The 22,107-nt window shown below is 36.5% G+C and overlaps 1 protein-coding gene across 3 annotated transcripts in view; it reads left to right on the plus strand.

Annotated features, from left to right (window-relative positions):
- LOC107692133 (probable phospholipid-transporting ATPase IH) overlaps positions 1-22,107 on the plus strand; it is a 60,514-nt gene that overhangs the window by 9,083 nt on the left and 29,324 nt on the right. For all 3 annotated transcript variants that reach the window (XM_016491063.1, XM_016491061.1, XM_016491062.1), the window contains exons 2-11: positions 16,877-16,999; positions 17,292-17,381; positions 17,485-17,565; positions 17,660-17,767; positions 19,433-19,561; positions 19,778-19,881; positions 20,085-20,135; positions 20,475-20,539; positions 21,083-21,164; positions 21,677-21,827. In XM_016491063.1, the coding sequence (XP_016346549.1) occupies positions 16,877-16,999; positions 17,292-17,381; positions 17,485-17,565; positions 17,660-17,767; positions 19,433-19,561; positions 19,778-19,881; positions 20,085-20,135; positions 20,475-20,539; positions 21,083-21,164; positions 21,677-21,827 (984 nt within the window). The remainder of the gene's footprint in view (positions 1-16,876; positions 17,000-17,291; positions 17,382-17,484; positions 17,566-17,659; positions 17,768-19,432; positions 19,562-19,777; positions 19,882-20,084; positions 20,136-20,474; positions 20,540-21,082; positions 21,165-21,676; positions 21,828-22,107) is intronic.

Raw genomic sequence — 22,107 nt, forward strand, 5'->3', positions numbered from 1 at the left:
CTTTTATTAATAACATCGTTTAAATACTGAATCGCTACATTATATTTTCCAGCAACGAGAGGATAAAATCAATGTTTTTGACATTGCCGCGGGAACTAGGGGTGCTGAGGGTGCTGCACCAACCCAGCCAAAGGGCCGGGTCTGACATTTTCCTTGTGCCCCTCGATCATCCCCAAGATACTTAATTTTTGTGATAGTTTTGTGATTAATTATTTGATAAACTGGCCAGAAATATAACCTTGTGTGGTTGTATTTTACTTGCGCGCCTTGCAGCAAGTCACACTCGCAGAATTTCATGTGAAATGTTCACGCGATATTACCGTAATTTTACATTCCGACTTGTAAAAACCATTCAAGTCCTCGTCCTTTTTATGAGCCATTTTCTCGCTCCTCAAGATGGCCCCCGGCAATCACATAAGCACAGCTCTTTAATTGCGCTCTAGTCTCTGGTCAAACACACTCAAACCACTGAAGCCTAATGTAATCTATTAACTATGGACATCATAACATTTTAGGCAAGGAGGCTACCATATTATGACACAAAATATTTTAATAAGATTTGTATTCTTATATCATTCTGGAAGGCACTAGCCGTTCTCACCGGTTCATATATTGCTGACTGCTCAAAAGAGTGCTGCACATCTGGTCCAAGCTGCTGGCTGTTGTAAGGGGCTCTAAACATCTGTTTGATCTGTACACAGACAGACAAGAGATGCCCTCTGTGCTTTCCCATGCTTGGCCACTGATGTATTATGGATTGTGACCAATGCATGTCAACTAGATGGCCTTGGGCATGTGCTTCAGTCTTTAATTCTTTTGTGTATGGACTTGTAATGCTTTTGTTAATTATTTCTAGTGGAATATGTAAGGAGTAATTGATGACATAGTTTAATTTCTGAACACTATTATTATTATTATTAATTTTATTCCAATAATAATTAAACAGTCCGACATCTAACAACAATTATTGTTACTGTTGTTGTTGTTGTTGTTATTTTAGCTTGCTTATTTATTTATCTATCCATCCATCCATCCATCCATCCATTATAGGATGGATGTAGGGAATTACTATCATTGCAAATGTTTCAACTCAAATTATTATTATTATATACTCTATATATAATAAATACATTTTTGTTATTATTATTTATTGTTGTATTTGTTTGTTTGTGTGTTTGTTTATATATTGTCTTAATAATATTGCGTTCATGTTGCTAGGAATCATGATAATTGCAAGTTTCCAACAACAACAACAACAATAATAATAATAATAACAATAACAATAATAATCATTGTTATTGTTATCAAAGTACCATAGACTTGCTAACATCAATTATCCTTTCTTATCATTTTGTGCTTTCCATTAGCTGTGCTGCTAAATATGGTGATACACAAGGACAGGTACACTTTACACTAATGGATACTAACTCCAGGCCTCTAAATATTTGCACATGTAGCACATTGGCCTGGCCTAGACCACTGAAGAAGTCCTAATGTGTAAATGGCAATGGGGTCCAGTAGAGACAGTTGAGATCAAGATTGGTGAGAGAAGAACATTATGGCATTCAAGTCTAGAAGCTTCCAGACCTCTCTGCTCTCTTCCGGGGACGGAAGTAGCAAACAGATGGAGCGCATCTGAGAGCAAGTGTAGCGTTTACCATAGATACACCTCCACCAGCAACAGCATGATCCTCGCCACAGGATCATGCTCGCCACAGATGGCCAGTGTTGTTGTTTTTTGCAGATTTTTAGACATTTTCTTGCCAGCCTGTCTTGTATATTTCTTAAAACATTCATCTTTTTTTTTCAATGAATTAGTCAAACCGGTTTGCAAAATGGAGAATGATTCATTAGCAAACTGATTTGCATAAAAAATTGCTTATCCAAAAGACTGGAAAAATGATAGAAATTCAGTGGAAGTATCTTAAAGATACAGCAGCACAAAACAGCCTTTAATTTTAAAGGGGTCATATGATGTTGATAAAAAGAACATCATGTTGTGTATTTAGTGTAATGAAATGTTTATGCGGTTTAAGGTTCAAAAAACACATTATTTTCCACATACTGTACATTATTGTTTCTCCTCTATGCCCCGCCTTTCTGAAACGTCTCAGGTTACTTATGTAACCATGGTTCCCTGAGTAGTGTCTCGTTCCCTACTCAGGGAACCATGGTTACATAAGCCGTGATGTAGACATGTGGTGGCGTGTTTAAACGAGGTTTTAGGAGGGCGTAGACCAGTCTTAACTTTTATAAAGAATATCTCTTTGGGTTTGAGACTTTAGTCTTTGCAACTTTAGGGATCTTATCTATTCACGTACAGCTTGTAACACTCCAAAGAGAAAAGAAAACTTGAAATCGCATCATATGGCCCCTTTAATTTTAAGGGTTAGAGAGAATGGTCATACAAAACTAAACTATGTTGCTGAAATTTATTTATTTTTTTAAAGTACTATGAGTAGAGAGTAGGGGTGTGTGATATTGACAAAAAAATGTTTTTATCGATAACAATAATTAGACGATATTTTGCTGACTGAGTGTGTTTTTGTGCTGATATCTTAAGGACTACTGTGGACAGCTGACTCCTAATGTTTTTGATATTCTTCATATTCTGTGTGGTGGTCAGTTCACAGCAGTGATAGAAAGTAGCTAATCTTTTTCAACGAGTTTAATTTGATTTTTACCTTTTATGTGCATTTTTTCTAAAAGTGTGGATCATCTTTTGAGTCAAATTCTTACATTTAATCAGTCGGTTAGAATAAGACTTCTGGGCTTTTACCAGGCAAATTAAATCAGTATCAACAAAATGTATCTTTGCAATGCAGAGGAAACACAGAAGCTGTACCTGAAGTGGCATTTAGATGTATTTACACACTGTTTAATGCAGCTCAGAGGGACATGGAATGATTTAACCTGCAGTTACAAATGCATAAATAATGTTTTGCTATTTGAAATGATTTAAAAAAAAAAATGAAAAGATACCTTAAATGTGAAATTAAAACCGACAAAAGGTGGAAGCAAGTCACTGTTAATAAGTGAGTCATTGAATCGATAGAACCGAATCATTTAAACGGTTGATTCATTCAGGAACGAAACACGTCATGTTGTTTAGAGACGCAAAACAGTGCTGTGGTTCTGTTTGGAATTATTTTTGTAGACAAAATAGAGCAAAAACAGGCAATATTGTGTTTAAAACGTAAGTCTCGTAATATTAACTTGTTAATTGAACTGTTGTATAAAATCAATATCACATTTGTAATCATGCTATTTTTGGAGAAAAAACATCTCTCTTCGCGTGATATTAACTATATGAAATTATATATATATATATATATATATATATATATATATACAGTTTCTGCCCCCATATCTTGAATTTTGTGTTCATTCAAAATGCATTTTAATAGACTGAATCACGCAGTGAAAGAACGCACTCTAAATGTGCACGCGCACTAGTCTAACCTACTAGACTTCTTCACGTCACGTATGCGTGCACTCTGTAGGTGTGTTTTGTTTGGTTTTTGTAATATACTCAATAATGTCAAATCCCACATCGTTAAAACAACAATTACGATATTATCGCAGACGATATATATATCGCACACCCCTAGTAGAAAGGAGGTGAAAATATCATTCTACATCACCAACAGACTAAAAAACCGTGTAACTATTTGGGTAATATTTTTCGATAGCATCTTACTAGCATCCTGGAGTTGTTTACCGCACACATTCTCTCTCTGTTGCCCTGTTTCTTGGCTAGGGGCTGATTGTTTGGCCTGTTGACAACCCTATTAATCTCAGTCCTGTATGGGCCTGTCCGCCTTCCCCAAAAAACTATATTTAAAATGCCTTTTGTGATGTAAAATGTTGTTAACCTTAAGGACGAGCTGACTGGACAAGGGTGATTGCTCTTATCACAGCTACTTTGTGGACAATCCATGAATTATACACAAGTGTTTAGCAAATGTTACCAGAGCTACCACCGCATCGATAGCCAGGATGTGTGTGGGTTGTGTTAGAACGGCTGTATTTCAGTCATCCTCGCTTTGCTTATCAGTGGGTGAGATAAAATACATGCAGCTTTGTTTTTTTGTGGTTTGTACAAGAGCTGACTTAAGAACAGCCTCCTACAGTTTACCTGAATCCTACCTATACCATCAAAAGAGCCACAACAAAAGCATTTCACTTCACTTCAAACACGTTTTGTGTTTGTTTACTGTATTCATGCTAAAATTACAAATCAAAAGCCCTTCACTTCTTTGATGGATTTTGTGAATTAAATGAAAAACTGTTGTTGATCTTATGCAAATTTTACAGTTTGGTCTACACTCTTAACATTGATGAGGACTGTTTGAAACTAGTTTTTCCACTAAAACTTTGATGCGCATCGTCTCAGTTTAATACGTGAACATAGCAAATGATGCGATCGCAAAACAATCAGGAAAAAAGGCATTACATGCAAATTTTTAAATCATAACATGTAAATATATATAGTCGCCAGTGGCGACCTCAGCAAAAACTTCACTCGCAAATTAATATTTTTGGTCGCAAATGCGACCGTTTTAGTCGCAGTCTGGAGCCCTGCTTTGTCAGTTACAGATTTGAAAAACAAAAGGGCAGGAGTAAAGAACCCTAAACTCTAACACAAAGAACCATTTCAGCATGAAAGGGTTCTTCAGAATGCTGTGGTTCTAAATACAACCATTACTGCATGTAAAGAACCTTTAAAGAACCATCTTTTTTTAGAGTGTAGGGATGCACAATATTTATTATAATTATTAAATGATATTGGACATTTAATTGTAAATGCTATTATTTTTAATTGTAGTTACTTATTTATTTTGTATTTCATGTATTTTTATTTAATTTTCCCTATTTTTACATTTATATCAATACAAAATGAGCCATTAATCGGTTATCAGTCATAATATGAAAAGAATTATCAGCTTATCAGTATCGGCTACAATACATCCCTAATTAAAATTTCTGCCATAACTAAGATAGAATTCATAGGAATCCTCCATGACCCCGTCTGCATCTCTGGTGACCCTGAGGTTGAGAACATCTGCCATAGTGCCATTCAGTGTTTCTACTGACTCATATCAATTATTGAATAATGTATTATGTCATCTATCCTTCTATCTTTGTTACTTTACTGTACTTTACTTTAGAGAGGCTAAAAGCATCTTTTCCCTCTGTGCATTCTTACATGCAGAGAAATATACACATATAGACAGATGGATACAAACACTATATTCCTGGTTCTCTTAGTTGGCAAAGACAATGATAATGAAAGATAAAAAAAAGAGGATATATTGACTTTTTTCACTCACATCAGTACTCACACAAGTGTAATTCTTATGCAATATTCATTGGACAGATAAGAGCACACAATACACAAGTGTTACTATGAAGGTGTGATTTTTCCACTTATACGTTAATATAATAATTTCCCATGATAGAAGAATTCAGGCATAAATGTGCTTATAATTCTTTAGATGATAATAGAGCCCAATGGAAAAAAAACAGCACAAACACACCATTGATTTTTCTTTTATGTGTTTTTTTTCTGTGTAGAATACTTTCCAGTGAGTATAATTCAGAAGACATTATTACTGTCTTAAGTGACAGTCCCACTGGTGCAAACTGGGATTAGGATAAGTGTTCAATTCTTAAGGGATTTCGAACCAGACACCCCCTGGATACCAACCCTGAACTTTTACCACTATAAAAAACCCATTAGATCCTTGTTGAGCAGTTTAGTTTAGTAAAACTGATTTTACTAAACAGATCAGGATTATAAATAGGTTTAAAGTTATCACACACAGACAACTCTGTAATGCACTCTTCAATCCAGACATATTTGAAAGCTAAAATCAGATCAGTGGCAGAACCACATTCAGTGATCTCCTCTTTAACAGTACTTAGTGGCAATGAAATATTGTGGTTTTATTGTCCTTAAATGCAAGAGGAATATTAAGCTTTTAGTCTCTCTTGATGCTTGCCTTGCTTTTTTATATGTTTTGGATCTAATATACCATATACCACAGTGTTTGCTGCATTGTTGCTTGGAAACACATTTGCTGACTTGCTTTCTGTATAAAAGAAGGCCTGTAATACACATCCATTTATTTTGCATTTACTTGAATGCAAGCAAGCAAGAAAAGATCCATTAATGCACATTAATCAGACTTAAGAATGCATTAATATTTTCCCTGCTATATTATTAGTGTTCTAAGCAGTTATAAACACCCTCTATTGGTGTAGTGGCTTTCTGATTAATTGAAATGTTTGCGAGAATGTAATCTGACAGATTTTCTAGGTTATATAACTCCATTGGTCAGAGTAGCATATAATGGAATGTTCAGTCATGTTGTTAAAATCCACACATTCAGATTGCACTGTGGAGACCTGCTGTCTGCTTTTATTCCACTCATAAAATATTGTTGCCATACCACATAAACATAAAATGACAGTAACTGCTCTCTTTTAAGCAGTTAACTTTTAACCAGTAATGCACTGCAACAGCTCAGTGCTGTTATTGGATTATTGAATTTACATCAAGACTTTGCATTTATGTTTTATGATTTTCAAATGCTTTTTTTTTTTCATAAACCGAAGAGCCAAATAATATCCTTTTCCCACTTAAAGGGATATAAATTGAAAATTCAGTCTTTGTTTACTCACCATCAAAATTTTTCCAATGTGCATTCATTTCTCCATTGTTTTTTGGTCCCCATTGAATTTGTTATTGTTTGGATAAAAACAGTTCTTCAATACTATTCAAAATTTTGGGCTCAGTAAGTAAATTTATTTATTTATTTGTTTGAAAGAAATGTATACTTTTACTGATCAAGGAAGCATTAAATTGATAAAAAGTGACATTCATAATGTCTTTTCTGATATATAATAATCTGATAATAATTCGAATTAAAAAATTATATTTTACAAAATTATTTTAGTTTTACTTTATTTTTGATCAAATGCAGCTTTGGTGAGTGACTTCTTTCAGAAACATCTTACCGACCCCAAACTTTTGAAAGATAGTGTATCTTATTTTGTGTTCCACAAAAGAAATAAAGTCATACAGCTTTGGAATGATATAAGGGTGAGTAAATGAATTTTCATTTTTGGGTGAACTGTTCCTTTATAATTGTGTGTAAATTCATTAGCTTGAAGAATCTGTGTCCTCAATGCAGAATTTTTTGAGAATGTCAAGTATTCAAGTATTTACAACAACATCACTAGAAAGCAAAACTTGAGATTTTTGATGCAAAATGCAGCAAGTAAATGGATTATACCTTCTTGGCTGAGATATTTCTTTATTATTAAGACTTGTACAGACATACTGACCCAGATCACAATATTTGTAGTTTATAAAGAAAAAATGAAGCCATGCTGAAGGTTGAGGTTTGGTATGAAGCGCTGGGACAGTTTAATCTGTTTTGTTTTAAAATAGCTGATGTGAAGGACAAGTTGCATCATCGACACAAGACACAACAGATGCTTTGAATTACAGATCTCAGTGCTTACACTGCTGTGCTTTGGGTTACACACAACCTAACTGTACAGAGTTTTCTGGTAATGGTGAAGTCTTTCTCTTGCCCTGGAAACAGAATAGCATCAGTCAACCGTGCTGCTATTTCAGCCGAGTGTTCTATATGTCATTCTTTCATTCTCTCACTTTTCCACCCTCACCCGTCCTGCCTGCTTGGTTTTGTTGTTGGACTACTAGTTTCTATAAGTGTCTCACCCTTAGCATCAGCACGCGTCTTAGCCTTACAGTTAATCTGTTATAGATAAGATGATTCACCAGCTGTCTGCGACTCTTAAGACTGAGCATCTATCTGAAACACCTGCTCTCAGAGCCTCAAAGAATCCTGAATATGAATATTTATAAATTCATTTTAAGAAAAAATGTCTACCATAATATATTCTTTACACTTATGCTGTATAATTTATACTTTATACTATACATTTATACTGTACAAAAAGTGTGTTTCCTTCGGTCTGAGGAGGACAATTCAGTCTGTTTTTGAATGAGCTACTTTATGGCACACAGGTCTGTTTTAGTAGGCATCAATTTCAGATTTGTCACATAAGCCAAACAATAGCCAACAAATGTTTAGACGTCCTAAGTGGGCAGTTTGTGATTTTGAGCACCAAATTAAGTAATTTCTGAAGGATCATGTGACACTGAAGACTGGAGTAATAGCTGCTGAAAATTCAGCTTTGTCATCACATTTAATAAATTACATTTTAAAATATATTAAAATAGTAGGGATGCACCGATACCAATACTGAGCTCCTGTACTCGTACTCGTTAAAATGCCCCAATACCAAACGCCGATACCACACAGCATGTGATAAGTGCCATATTCAGACAAAGAAACACCGACAACAGACAGCAGGATGGAGTTATTAGAGATTAAAGATGTCTACGAAGTATATGTATGCAATGAATATAAAACATTCAGTATTAATGCCTGTATAGCTGATTTTCGCCAGCTGGTAAGCAAATCACGCTGAGTGGATTGAGCATGCGGTGGAGCATACGAGCGAGCTTGTCGAGTGAATATCCCTTTCTCACAGACATCACTGGAAAGTTTGTAGTTCGGTCGGATATGTCGTTTTTGCTATATTTTTGATCAAATAAATGCAGCCATAATGAGCATAAGGGACTTTTTTCATACACGTACATAAATAAATCTTTCCCACCCCAAATGTTTGAATTGTAATGTATCTCTTTTGTGTTCCACTAAAGAAAGTGAAATAGTTTGGATTGATATGAAGTTAAATGATGAGTAAATGATGACAGAGTCTTTATTTTTGAGTGAACTATCCCTTTAAAATTGTGTGTAAATCAAATAAAATGCTAAATGGGCTGGCTTTTCATGAGTCTGTCTCTGCGAGAGTAACGTAGTAGTATTTTGAATAATATTTGATATTTGGTGGTTCTGATGATTTTGTCAGGTTGGCAATGGCATTAAAAAGCTTTTGAGTTCAAAGTCAGCACAGCATTAAACATGCAATTATAGTCATTTACCACTCTGTTTTCCTCCTTCTTACCGGCCAGTTACATCCATGAAAAGGTCTTTATGCTGTTATTTTCCTGAAAGGGCATGTTTCCCCCCGTGTGGAGCGGATGTGTGAGATTGTGTATGTGTGTGTGTATATGATAGAAAGTTGCTGAGTGTGTGTGTGTGTGTGTGTGTAGGGTGGAGTGAAATGGCTACAATTCAGCGCACAAGGAAAAGACCCTGTGGCAAAATGGAAACTATATGGCAGGAAATCTTCAATAACTAAAGTATGTTTAATGACAGATTTTACCATAATGAAAAAAATAAATCTTTCCCACCCCAAATGTTTGAATTGTAATGTATCTCTTTTGTGTTCCACTAAAGAAAGTGAAATAGTTTGGATTGATATGAAGTTAAATGATGAGTAAATGATGACAGAGTCTTTATTTTTGAGTGAACTATCCCTTTAAAATTGTGTGTAAATCAAATAAAATGCTAAATGGGCTGGCTTTTCATGAGTCTGTCTCTGCGAGAGTAACGTAGTAGTATTTTGAATAATATTTGATATTTGGTGGTTCTGATGATTTTGTCAGGTTGGCAATGGCATTAAAAAGCTTTTGAGTTCAAAGTCAGCACAGCATTAAACATGCAATTATAGTCATTTACCACTCTGTTTTCCTCCTTCTTACCGGCCAGTTACATCCATGAAAAGGTCTTTATGCTGTTATTTTCCTGAAAGGGCATGTTTCCCCCCGTGTGGAGCGGATGTGTGAGATTGTGTATGTGTGTGTGTATATGATAGAAAGTTGCTGAGTGTGTGTGTGTGTGTGTGTGTGTAGGGTGGAGTGAAATGGCTACAAGGCACAGTGTGTGTGTGGGTGTTTATTTCAGGCATTCAGTTGACAACAGGTTGCCTTCATATAGAATGCGTAAGCAAGGAAGAGGGAGAGAGGAGGAGGCAAAATTAGAGTCCTCCCACATATTATTTGAAATGCAAACAAATGTTGTCCCACTTTGTTTAGAACAGAATGTCAGTGGATGTTTGTCCTTTTAAAACCCTCAAGGCTCCAATTATCTCTGAAAAATAGAAAATGTCCTTAAACACTTATGTTTTTCTTCTGTTGACAGTACATTTCCTTCTTGTAAACAGCTATTGTTTATTTTTGCTCAGGGGAGTCCCCCCTTCTCTGTTCTCCTTTTGTTTCTTCTACAACAGGACTTTTGGATGGAAAGCCGACACCCATGTGACCAAACAATAGCACAGACAGAGATACTTGGGCAGGAGGCCAGGGTTTACTGGTTTCACCCATTACTCAGGTTGAGCAGGGGTCATGGAAACGCTGATACGGAGAGATCAAGAGAACGAGGGTGAATAATGAGCACACACAATCCAGATCCAGATCAGAAAGGTGTGAACAGCCACCTGACTGATTCAGATTCAGCTCCACTTCACTTTTCAGTTACAGTCAGTCCAGTAGATTGGTCAGGCTGATTTTGCATTAAACTAAGATGTATTGTTCTGAAAATAAGCAGTCAATGACATGACTTTTTTTGTCCAGATCAAGTAATGTATAGATGTAAATTAATTACATTACTAATGATCGAATACATTTTTGTTTTGGTATATAGCAAACAAGTACACACTTGCACATGCTTTTGTTGCACTCTTCCTTCTGAGTTTCTGCATTTCCCATCTTATGTCCACATCTTCCTCTTCTCAGGCATGTGACCCCACTGTCACACTCTTAATTGAGAGTCATTATACAATGACCTACATGTAAGCTGATGACAGCTTGAGTTTTTACTTTATATGCCTCTATTCGATTATAACTACTTAACTTGTTATCATGTTTTACATGCGACAGTCTGTCAGGCAGCACTGCATTAAGTTACGGGAATCATGCAGAGCTAATTTTAGCCATGTAACTTCAGTGATGCCCTGAACTGCCTCTTACCCATACATACTCAAATTGCAAATGTATGCAATTGGCATGTTTACCTGAAGTTGCTTATACTAATTGTCATTATTATTATTATTCATTATTATTATTATTTAGTTAGCACTAGTAAGTGCTAAGTATCTCTGAGTAAAGTGTTAGACTTCTAATATATCATAAGAATTTGAAAATGATTTTTTTAGAGTAAAGCAAATATTTAATATCTTAAATGTTTATTTCTGAGAATAAATGCACATTTATGACATCATTTAAAACACAGGACTGTATAGGATATCCATCCTGCCTGGTTTGAATATGCCTTCTTACCTCCATGTATTTGGATGTGCCTTCTTACCTCCATATACTGCCTGCTGTTTCTGGTTTGATAGCAAAATATCAAACTGTCATTAGCTAGTAAGGTCATGACTGGAAAATGTCGTCATGGAGAGCATTACGTTGCAGTCTGTATGACCTGTGGTGGTGTGGAAAGTGCTGATCTAGGATCAGTTTTTGCCACTTAATGTATATCCTGAAGTATGACGGGCATAGCTGTTCCTGGATCAGAACTAATCGGCATCGGCTGGAGGAATTTTCAGCCGTGTGTTTGTGTGTGTGTGTGTGTGTGTGTGTGTGTGTATGTGTGTGGTAGGTAGGAAGGGTTTCTAAAGATAGAGTGGTTAATTGCCCTTAGGATTGAGACTGGAGCAATGTTTAATTGAAGTGTCTGCTAACGTCACTAAAACCGCATGCGTAAAGGTGTGAAGAATTTTATCCCTTAAAGCTGTTTCTTGGTCACTATATAGATGCAAATTCAAACTTTAAATATTTAGATGATGGATGTTTATATGGAAGCCTGTGGTCCTGTTTTTCCATTTCAATCCATCGCAGATTTACAGACATGATGGCGCATGACATGTTTTGATCATATCATTAAGTCTTTCGTTGTATTTCTTCCATCTCGACCCGTTTGTGCTTGTAAAAGTGTGTGTTCGGGTGTATGCCTGTGGGAGAAGATTGCCCACTCTTATCAGTGTTCATCCAGTGGTGTGTAAGTGGTAGGGTAACTTGAGCTGCTCCTCGGGAGCTCAGGCACGAGTCGACCGTGATATAATCCCTTTGACTAGTGACCAGACTACTGCCACCTCTCATTCCTGTGTGACTGTTTGCTTTTCCATTATGATGAGCTTGTGTCCTTGGTTTTCATGAGAGCTTAAGCAGTAAATTTGCTCTGATTTCTCTTATTATTCAGAACAGGCCATATTAGTTCAAGCGAATAGTTCACCCTAAAGTAACATTTGTCATCATTTACTTGCCCTCATGTCATTCTGAATTTACATGCTGTTATTTTTCTATGTAATAGAAGCGTGAAATATCTTCTTTTGTGTTTAATGAAAAAAAAAATACCAGCATATAAGTTTAGAACAACATGAGGGTGAGTAAATAAGCACTAGATAAAGTGTAAACTGTTCCTTTAACAGTAAATATACCATGATTCATCCAAGATTAAACTGTTTGTTTTCAGTGTTAGCTAACTAGTGTTGGTGGATGTTGGGTCATCCCAGACCCATCAGGTGCCTAGAAGAACACAGAACAGGCTCATTCATTGTGTGTGTTGGACTGTCTGTGTGAGTGTGTGTCTGTGTGTGTGTTTTAGTGCAGTGGATTAGGTGGGATTATGGGGCTCAGGGTTCACTGAGCCTTTGTCCAGCTGCTCAGTGCCGTCTGCTTAAAGCCAACTTTCTAACACAGAGAAAACATAGAGAGTGAGAGGAAATCAGAAGACTTCTTTATGTGGTTTAAGCCTGTTTATTAGAGCCCGACCAATATGGGTTTTTTGGGGCCGATACCGATACCGATATTAGGGAGCTTGAGCTAAAGAGATCCCCCGAATTTGGTGCGGATTCGCCACGCCGTTACGGAGATATGGCCGTTCAAAGTTTCAGTGGTTTTCCATAGACTTAAGCTTTAAAGCGTTTCATCCAGGTCGCCAGTAGCAAACAATGGAGCGCGCTCTGCTGGACAAACTAAGTAATTACACCATTTCAAGCATTTTATCTGCATTATATGTTCTGTAAAAAAAAATTTCATATCGACGGCATATTCGCCGATACCGATATATCGGTGACAGGCTCATATCGGCCGATAATACCGACAAAAAGATATATCGGTCGGGCTCTACTGTTTATAGTGGAATTTTCTCTCTGAATGTGACACTGAAGGTGTCACATTACTAGAATTATTATTGACTCATTTTAATTACTCATTTTAATAACCCCATTTAAAATAGAATAAAAATGCATTATATTTTGAAGAAATACATTGTTTTGTATAAAAAAAAAAGCTAAAATATTGCCTTTTTAGGATTTTTTTACATTGTCACTTTTTCTTGAAAATTAAGCAAACTTTCTGAATCAGCATGACCAAAGCTGCTATAATCTGGAATTTTTTCTTTTTTTATTTGTAATTCCCATTATTCTCAGTGTGAGTAGTGGGAATCGTGTTCAAATTGGATTTTTTTTAATACTGTATGTATGATATGTATGTGAGTATTTTATTTTATAAGTATTTTTATAAATACTTGAATATATGAATACTTTTAAATATTATTATATTAATAATAAAATAATAATGTAAAAATGTGCTTAATTGTCATGAAAATAATGTCACTATTAAAAAATCTAATTATTCTCTAAACTGCTTCCTTTTCAGTTGAAACCATAATATATTGTTTTCTTAGATTTTTTTTTTTTTTGTGTGTGTGTGAAAGTGTTGTGCGTTTTATCCTTGAATTTGTTTTCTGTTGAATGCATGTTGTCATTTTAGGGTAGCTGAAAGACATTTTGAGTAATTTGTGTAGGGTAGATGGTGTCTGAGCTCTCTGCAAGGTCAGAATCACACACATACACAGAGGCATAGAGATGCACGAGTCACAAAGAGAAACTTCATTGATTGATTGATTTCCTGTGGGTATTTTAGGATTTTCCATGATGAACAAGGTGATGCAGAGAATTTGACTTTGCTGTGGTCCATGACGTAAGTCTTGGATTTAATTTGTACAGCTTAATTGATGTTGTCAACAGTTGACCAAGACCTCATATGTGGTTAAATTCCTGCCACAACCTAAACACTTAATGCCAAATACAAGAACATTCAACATGTTCTCAATGTCCTTTATATGAAAGATATCCACATGCATGTCCATTCAGATACAGGCATTCTTTGAAGGGGTAATAGCTCATATTTCTCATCTTACGTAAGCGCTTAAGAGGCTCGGCCCGGATTTAATCCAGCCCTGACGGAGAGGGAAAAGCAGAGCCATACAGCAGCCAATGCCGTCACGGTCGTTGACACTCGCTGCAGTTGCAAAAAGGTTACTTGTAATGCTGGAATGTAAAGACACATGGTGTTAGGTGACTCCCTTTACCCTGATCTAAGATCAGCTTTCCTTGCATAATCCAAACCTATTAAAGCTGACGTGAAGTCACCAGCAGTAGCAAGAGCAGATGCTTCAGAATACCACATGTTGAGTGAAGTATTAGTAACGAAAAATGAAGAGGGAAATTAAGATATGTGCAAATCTGCTAGGATGAATATTTCACACTGTTGGTTTTATTGCCACATAGTTTTCCACTTTTTGCTTTTACTTAATGTAGTACGGGAAATGAATGCAAAAGGCAGTAGCAGCAGTGGGCATCCTCTCTTACAATTTTCTATCATGTTATTAGTGCTGCTTACTATCATCACTATTATAGTATTTCTCATATTAACCCCTATTGTAAGTATTAAAGGGATAGTTCACAGAAAAATAAAAACTGTCATCATTTACTCATGTAAATGTCATTCCAAACCTGTTATAGAGTCTAGTGTTCTTTCAATTCAGAGAAAAAAGAAGGTCATGCAGGTTTGAAACAGTGTTATTTTAGTGTTACATAAATATATTAGGGGTGCTCCGATTGATTGGCTACTGATCACTATCGGCTGATAATCACGTTGGGATGATTGATCGGCGGTCTCTAAAAAGGCCGATCTCAAAAAAACGATCTCAAGCTGATGACACTGCCGTGAGAGGTTTGGCTCGACATGCAGCGGTGCCGTCTCAGTATCTGTCCGGCGCGGTTTAAATAATTATAATGCTGAAGGTGAGGTACTCACCTTCATATTTCTCCATTAAATAACTTATAAAGTAATTTGAAAATCTTGTGTGAGACGTAATTTCACAAACAGCGTGAGTGAATCACCGCGCGCGCGCTCTCTTTCTCTCTCAAAATACGCAAATGGCTTCAAATCACCACATCGCGTCTGTCTATAAGCGAGCTGCACAGTTGACACAGGAATTGTCACTTGTACAATCGAGGCAGTGTCACATCGTCACTAAGGTTTATAAATTGCATTACTTTTTCATTCTTGCCGGTGTTTAACCATGCAGCGCTCGCGCGCTCTCCTGGAGACCGTGCGCTCATGCACACTGGCAGCGCACACACATAATGCCAGGTTCACATTACTCCGTTTGCAGTGCATATGTGTTGCGTATTTTTTCTGCACTCATGTTAACTGATTAATAAAGCGTGCACACTGCGCACGGCTGCTGTCCGGCAGTGCGTTCAGGAGCGGTGCGTCTGCAGCAGTGCAGAGATCGTTTTCACAACGAGTCTGTTTGCTGCGCTGCAAGCGCTGAATTAAAGTAACAGCGCATTGTTTGCAGTAAATATGAACATGGATTGACACGAAAATGTAGTAATTACACCATAAATGCATATTATTAAAGTCTACTGTGTTTCACAATCAACACATATGGCTTTTTGGCTAGGTTTAAAGGATGTGATCGGTGATCGGCCTCAAAAACCCTGATCGGAGCACCCCTAAAATATATATAATAATTTTTGTTAGTAGAAATAGCTTTTATTTTTAGATTTTCAGGTTTCACATTTTGTTATGGGCTTTTGTCATTTTTATTTAATTTTTAAATATTACAAATTAGGTTCAATTATTTTGAAGTTTTAGTTTTTATTTATTTCCATTTAGTAATTTTTAGTGCTTCAACTTATTTTTAGTTGCCAAAGCGACATTTGTAATGTATGTTGAGTTTTAAGTTTTTAATATAATATTTATAATATATTTTGTTTCAGCTGTATAAAAACAAAAATGTTTTTAATAGTTTTAGTTTTAATTAAAGATAATAACCTTGGTTTAGAACAACATGAGGGTGAGTAAATGATGACTGAACTTTCATTTTTGGGTCAACTGTTCCTTTAAACTTCAGTGTAACATTAAATGTAGATGAATAATATCGTATATCATGCAGTTTTATCATTTTTGCCTGGTGGGTGATAAAATGGGTTATATATATACACAGTATATATATATATATATATATATAATGTATGTTTGTGTATATACAGTGGTGTGAAAAAGTGTTGGCTCCCTTCCTGATTTCTTATTTTTTGCATGTTTGTCACACTTTAATGTTTCAGATCATCAAACCCAACACTTTTTCACACCACTGTATATATCATAGAGTTATATTGAAATAGGGACTCAAGTCATATGTAGAGACTAGAATATCATACAGACTACCACCTAGCAACCACCTTAGCAGCTCTCTCTGTCTTTCTCTCGTTCTTTGTTATGAAACTATGTTCCTCTGCCTCAAATCAAGCATGACAAGAACCATAAGTTCTGCATCTGTTCTCTTTCGCATCAGAGCAAACTCTATAGTTGTAGCTCAAAGCTGGTTCCTCATTTGTGCACCTGTTTTCTCCAGTGAGTGGATCTGACCTGTGAACTCGAGGCAGGCCTGCCGACCATGTCAGTACTGATTAACGAGTGTGTTCTCAAACAGGAAGCAGTCACATTGGATGGATGATGCATGAATATCTATGAATAAATGAATAATCCACTCTCTCTGTCTCTTTGTTTCAGTGTACAGGAGAGGAGAGCTGGGTGGACAGCAGGACCGTTTATATTGGACATAAAGAGCCTCCACTAGGAACAGAAGCATACATTCCACAGAGATTTCCTGACAACAGAATCGTCTCCTCAAAGGTCAGATGTGCTCAATGGCCAAACAGTTATCTGAACCAAAAACAATACGTAAGGGATGATGTACAGTGAGCCGATCATTATCGCAAAATAAACTCATAAAACATGATCAGGACATATGGTCAGGTGGTCTTATATCACCATGGCTGGCCCTTTTTGTATTCCAATTTATATATATATATGCATTAGAAAATGTATATTAAATTACATTTATTTTTCTTAAAACATTGACCCATTTTTGCTTGTTTTAAAGATAAAGTTTTGTTTTGTTAAACTTATCTCTTTTTCTCCACAGTATACTTTCTGGAATTTTATACCGAAGAATCTCTTTGAGCAGTTCAGAAGAATCGCCAATTTCTATTTTCTGATCATCTTTCTAGTGCAGGTTTGTGATGGTGTCTCTTATGGAAATTGTCCTATTAGCATGAGCTGACCTTTCTGTGACAGCATGATGTGTGATATTTCCCTCTCACCATCTTTCTCTGTAGCTGATCATTGACACACCTACCAGTCCTATGACCAGCGGTCTGCCTCTTTTCTTTGTCATCACTGTCACAGCCATTAAACAGGTGAGAAAAGACCCCTAACTTTCCTCTCTAATAGGTGTCATTATTAAGTCACTCCTTCAATGGTCTCTCTGCTTGTACCTCTAAATCTCTGCAGGGCTATGAAGACTGGATCAGGCACAAAGCGGACAACGCTGTAAACCAGTGTCCAGTCCACGTCACCCAGCATGGCAAAGTCGTACGCAAACAGAGTCAAAAGCTACGGGTGCGTGAGCACATAGAATGAGTATAAAATCTGGGGCTCACACCATATAGATTAGTGAATTGTGCCATTAGCACCACCACATGGATTTGAAAAACACGACTGTTTTCAAACAGGTTTCCCTGAACAGTTCTCTTTGTTTTCCATTGGTGAAACAAACTTATACCATTGGTTGGGCTGCTCATGACACTTAAATGAATAGCAGTGTTTTGAAAGTCCCACAGTGTTTGTATTTTTGTGAAATCAACTTATAAATGGCTTAATATCTATGCAGATTAACCTGGCATTGGTGAAAATATTTTAATGCTAAAAAATACAAATTTCAGCTCTGAAAATGTGTGTTTTTTTATTATTATTCTCAGAGAAATAAATCAAAGTTTCGCTCTACTAACCAGCTTTCTGCTTACACAGCCAGCTTGCTGTTTGGAAACAGAATGTTGTCATGTCAACAAGCAGAATGACAGTGTACCCACGTAACCCACAAAGCACTGGGAATCTTTTGTTATTTAATTGTGAAACTATTGCTCTCTCACTCTCTTTCAATATAGAATATAACATTTTATATAAAACTTGAAAAGCACAGTGAAAAACACTGGAAGCTGTGATGATAAAGAGAGAATGTGCTTGAATACTTACCATTACAGGTTTTCATACTGATAATCCGGTCAGCATGTGTAATCCGTTACACAACACATGCAGACAGGCCAGCAGGAACAACTACCAGGATCAGGATTTTCATTTTTTAAGATTCATGAATATGATTTTTTTTTACGTAAGAGGCAACTCATTATCTAAAGTTGATTTGTTGATAATTGTGTCACACAGTTATATTATATATTACTTTATTCAATCACTCTGTCAGGGAACATACTGAAATCATTATTAATCTGTATTTAGGTCAGTTCAGAAGTAACATTTAGATATTCGTAACACAAGATGACCAAGAAAAGATGAACACTTGATGACCCATTCTTAAAGCAACACTATGTAACTTTTGGCGCTCTAGTGGTTAATAAACAGAACTGTACGCATCCCGCGGAAGAACATTCTAACCGGAGCTACTTCTCCAAGTTTATGTCTATGGCGATTCACGCAGGTATGTGTTACTCCGCAGCGGTGACGACCGGAATAGGCTACAATAGTCCGAATATAAGCACTTATTATAAGTGTACCGTAGTGATTCGGGATAAGACAAAAAGGCGGTTTAGAAGATTAATTCATTATGTACTCGCTCATTATATACATTTTGCAAATTTTGAACACAGAAAAGTTACATAGTGCTGCTTTAAAGTCACAGTGTGTATTTTCTGCACCACTAGTGGTAACGAATGGAATTGCAGTTTGTTTCAGTGTCCTGAGGTAGCAACATTTGCTCAGCCAGTGGTGTGAGTTTGGTGCAGGATTGCTGGTTTTGTCCAAACAATGGTTGTTGGAGACTGTTTGGAATCAGTCATGATTTTTGCAGTTGGTATGATGTTGCTAGTGACACAAATTATACTCTTCACCTATAAGTATAAACCAAGAGAGATTTTAACAAACTTTTTCCTACTTATAAAACTACAGCACAATATAAAATATTCTCACTTTTGGTTTCTTCAGGTTGTTATTTGATTCAAACCGTTACTGTTAATGTTGAATTTGACCCTTTCTTGTCCTTCAAACTTTCAGGTGGGTGATATTGTCCAGGTGAAGGAGGATGAGATGTTTCCATGTGACCTCATACTGCTCTCCACCAGTAGAGAAGATGGAACATGTTTTGTCACAACAGCCAGCTTAGATGGAGAGTCCAGCCATAAGGTGATTGGTCATTTTATAGCAAGGCAAATATTACTGTTATTATTCCTAAAACCTAACATTAGGGGTTTATTCTAAACTGTTATATTGTGACTGAAATGTCTTGGCCGGACTATATAGCACACTGCCAGTAATTCTTATTAGATAGGAGAGGGAAGAGAAGTTTTTGACCTTGGAATGCCTGCTAGGTTTCTCTTGTGCTCTCCTCTCTATACAAAGACCTATTATGCAGTTCAGGACACAAAGGCATTCAACACAGCAGAGGAGGTGGACACACTGCACTCTACGATAGAATGTGAACAACCCCAGCCAGACCTCTACAAGTGAGTGATACACACATATATCAGCAGTAAACACATAAACAAATGCTCTATCTTACAAACACTCACTATGCATAGAACTACTGTTGGACTGGCACAACAACATGTCACACACTCCAGATACCCCATTTAACTTCACACACACACATTGATATAGAGCCCAGACTAGACATTAATTTCTTTCTTTTTCTCCTCTTCTGCTGTAGATTTGTGGGACGCATCAATATTTATTTGGATCGAGACGAGCCCATCGCGAGGTAAATCTATACTCAGGAAATTGACTCTTAATTAAGGGGCTAGTGTGTGAAAGATTGAATTCAGGAGGGACACTTTATCATTTTCATAGAACAAGTCTTGATGATTGGGTGAGTGGTCAGTGATGAGTGAGTCATGATGATTATGATGTTTTTTGATGTAAAAATCTTGAAAGTGGACCATAGAGAACGGTACAAAATAAAAAACAATTCATTACCACTTTAAAATAGTCCTGCAAGTGTAACAGATGAATTTGCAGTACAATACATACACACATAGTGTAAAAAGATGTGAGCATAACTTTTTTGTAATCCTGCATTTGACCTGTTTGATTATTTTAGACCCCTGGGTTCTGAGAACCTGCTGCTGCGTGGAGCCACACTGAAAAACACTGAATACATACATGGTAATAAATAATAACACTTCGTATTTACATTTCATTTATGTGCATACACATTATTTATCTTTGCAGTCCATTTTTGTGCTCAGTCCAATCTTACTGATGTCAATGATGCTAAGATCCATCACTATAACCTGGTACAATGCTTATGTGATTTTTTTAGGCAATAGGAAGGGCAGGAGAATGAGAGGAAAGTTGCTGATTGAGTCGTTCTGTCACTCTGTTCCCACTGTAATTAAATGAGTCACTGAGGCTTGTGAGATCAGAAAGAAGTTCTTAATTGCTAGAGCGAGAGAGAAAGGGCGAGAGAGGGAGATGAATGTCACATTATACACGTGAGGATTCTAAGAGCAGGGCGATCTCTAAAATTGTTTAACTTTGTTACAGCGGAGCTATTATGACATAATAGCACCGTACGGTAGAACAAAAAGAGCTCAGTTATGTAACAATGGCTTTTACATTATCAAAGCATCAAAGAGGCTGTACAGAGATGGTCATAGAGGGGAATTACAATCTCACAATGCTCTTTTTCCTGTCTTGTTTCTCTAGCTGTTGCCATCTATACGGGCATGGAAACCAAGATGGCCCTCAACTACCAGTCCAAGTCTCAGAAACGCTCCGCTGTTGAAAAGTAAGACACGGTGATAGGCTTTCGATCAGTTTATCTTGCTGTCAGCATGTACAGGGTAATGCATTTAGTGTGCTTGTTTGTAAAGCAAATTGCGGGCTGGCTTCTGTATTTGATGTCACAAATTGTATCAAGTTGCACTCACATGTGTCTCGCTGACAATTCTGTCAGACAGATAGATGCAGCCATTAAGAAAACCATATAAAATATGTTTATATTGAACAAGCAGGTGTACTTTCAGAGATCTGCTTTCAGAGTTCGGATAACATTGACTTTTTCAATCAGATAAATTTTGATTTTTTTTTTAGACCATAATTTAATATTATAGATGTCATTCGGACAAAATATTTTTTTTTTCTGAAAAAGGATACGGGTGATTAAACTCACAGACCCTCAGGGAAAGTTACTGCGGTTAGATCTTGTCACCCTGATGAATGATATGTGTCTTTGCCATTAGGTCCAAAAATTATTATGCTCAGTCTGGGATCATTTAATCACTTTTTGTCCTTTTGCAGGTCTATGAATGCCTACCTGATTGTGTACCTCTGCATTCTGATCAGTAAAGCTCTGATCAATACTGTCCTGAAGTATGTCTGGCAGGCCAACCCAAACCGAGATGAGCCCTGGTACAACCAGAAAACTGAGACTGAGAGGCAACGGCATGTAGTACGCGCTATAAAACAATGCTTATTATTATAATAGTTTTTTTTTTATTTAATTTTTAACAATTTATTATAATTTATTATTACTTTTATATTTGTTATATATGTATTGTTTTATTTGATAAAAAAATGAAGATAGTTAAAAAAATGTATTATTCAAAATGAAAACGTAATTTAACTTTTTTAGAGAATGACAAATTCTGTTAAGTGAAAACGTCTCTAGGTTACGTATGTAACCATGGTTCCCCGAGGGAACGAGACGCTGCGTTGAGAATCGCTTTGGG

Source organism: Sinocyclocheilus anshuiensis, unplaced genomic scaffold (assembly GCF_001515605.1).
Source record: "Sinocyclocheilus anshuiensis isolate Anshui unplaced genomic scaffold, SAMN03320099.WGS_v1.1 scaffold322, whole genome shotgun sequence".
In the NCBI taxonomy this organism is placed as follows: domain Eukaryota; kingdom Metazoa; phylum Chordata; class Actinopteri; order Cypriniformes; family Cyprinidae; genus Sinocyclocheilus; species Sinocyclocheilus anshuiensis.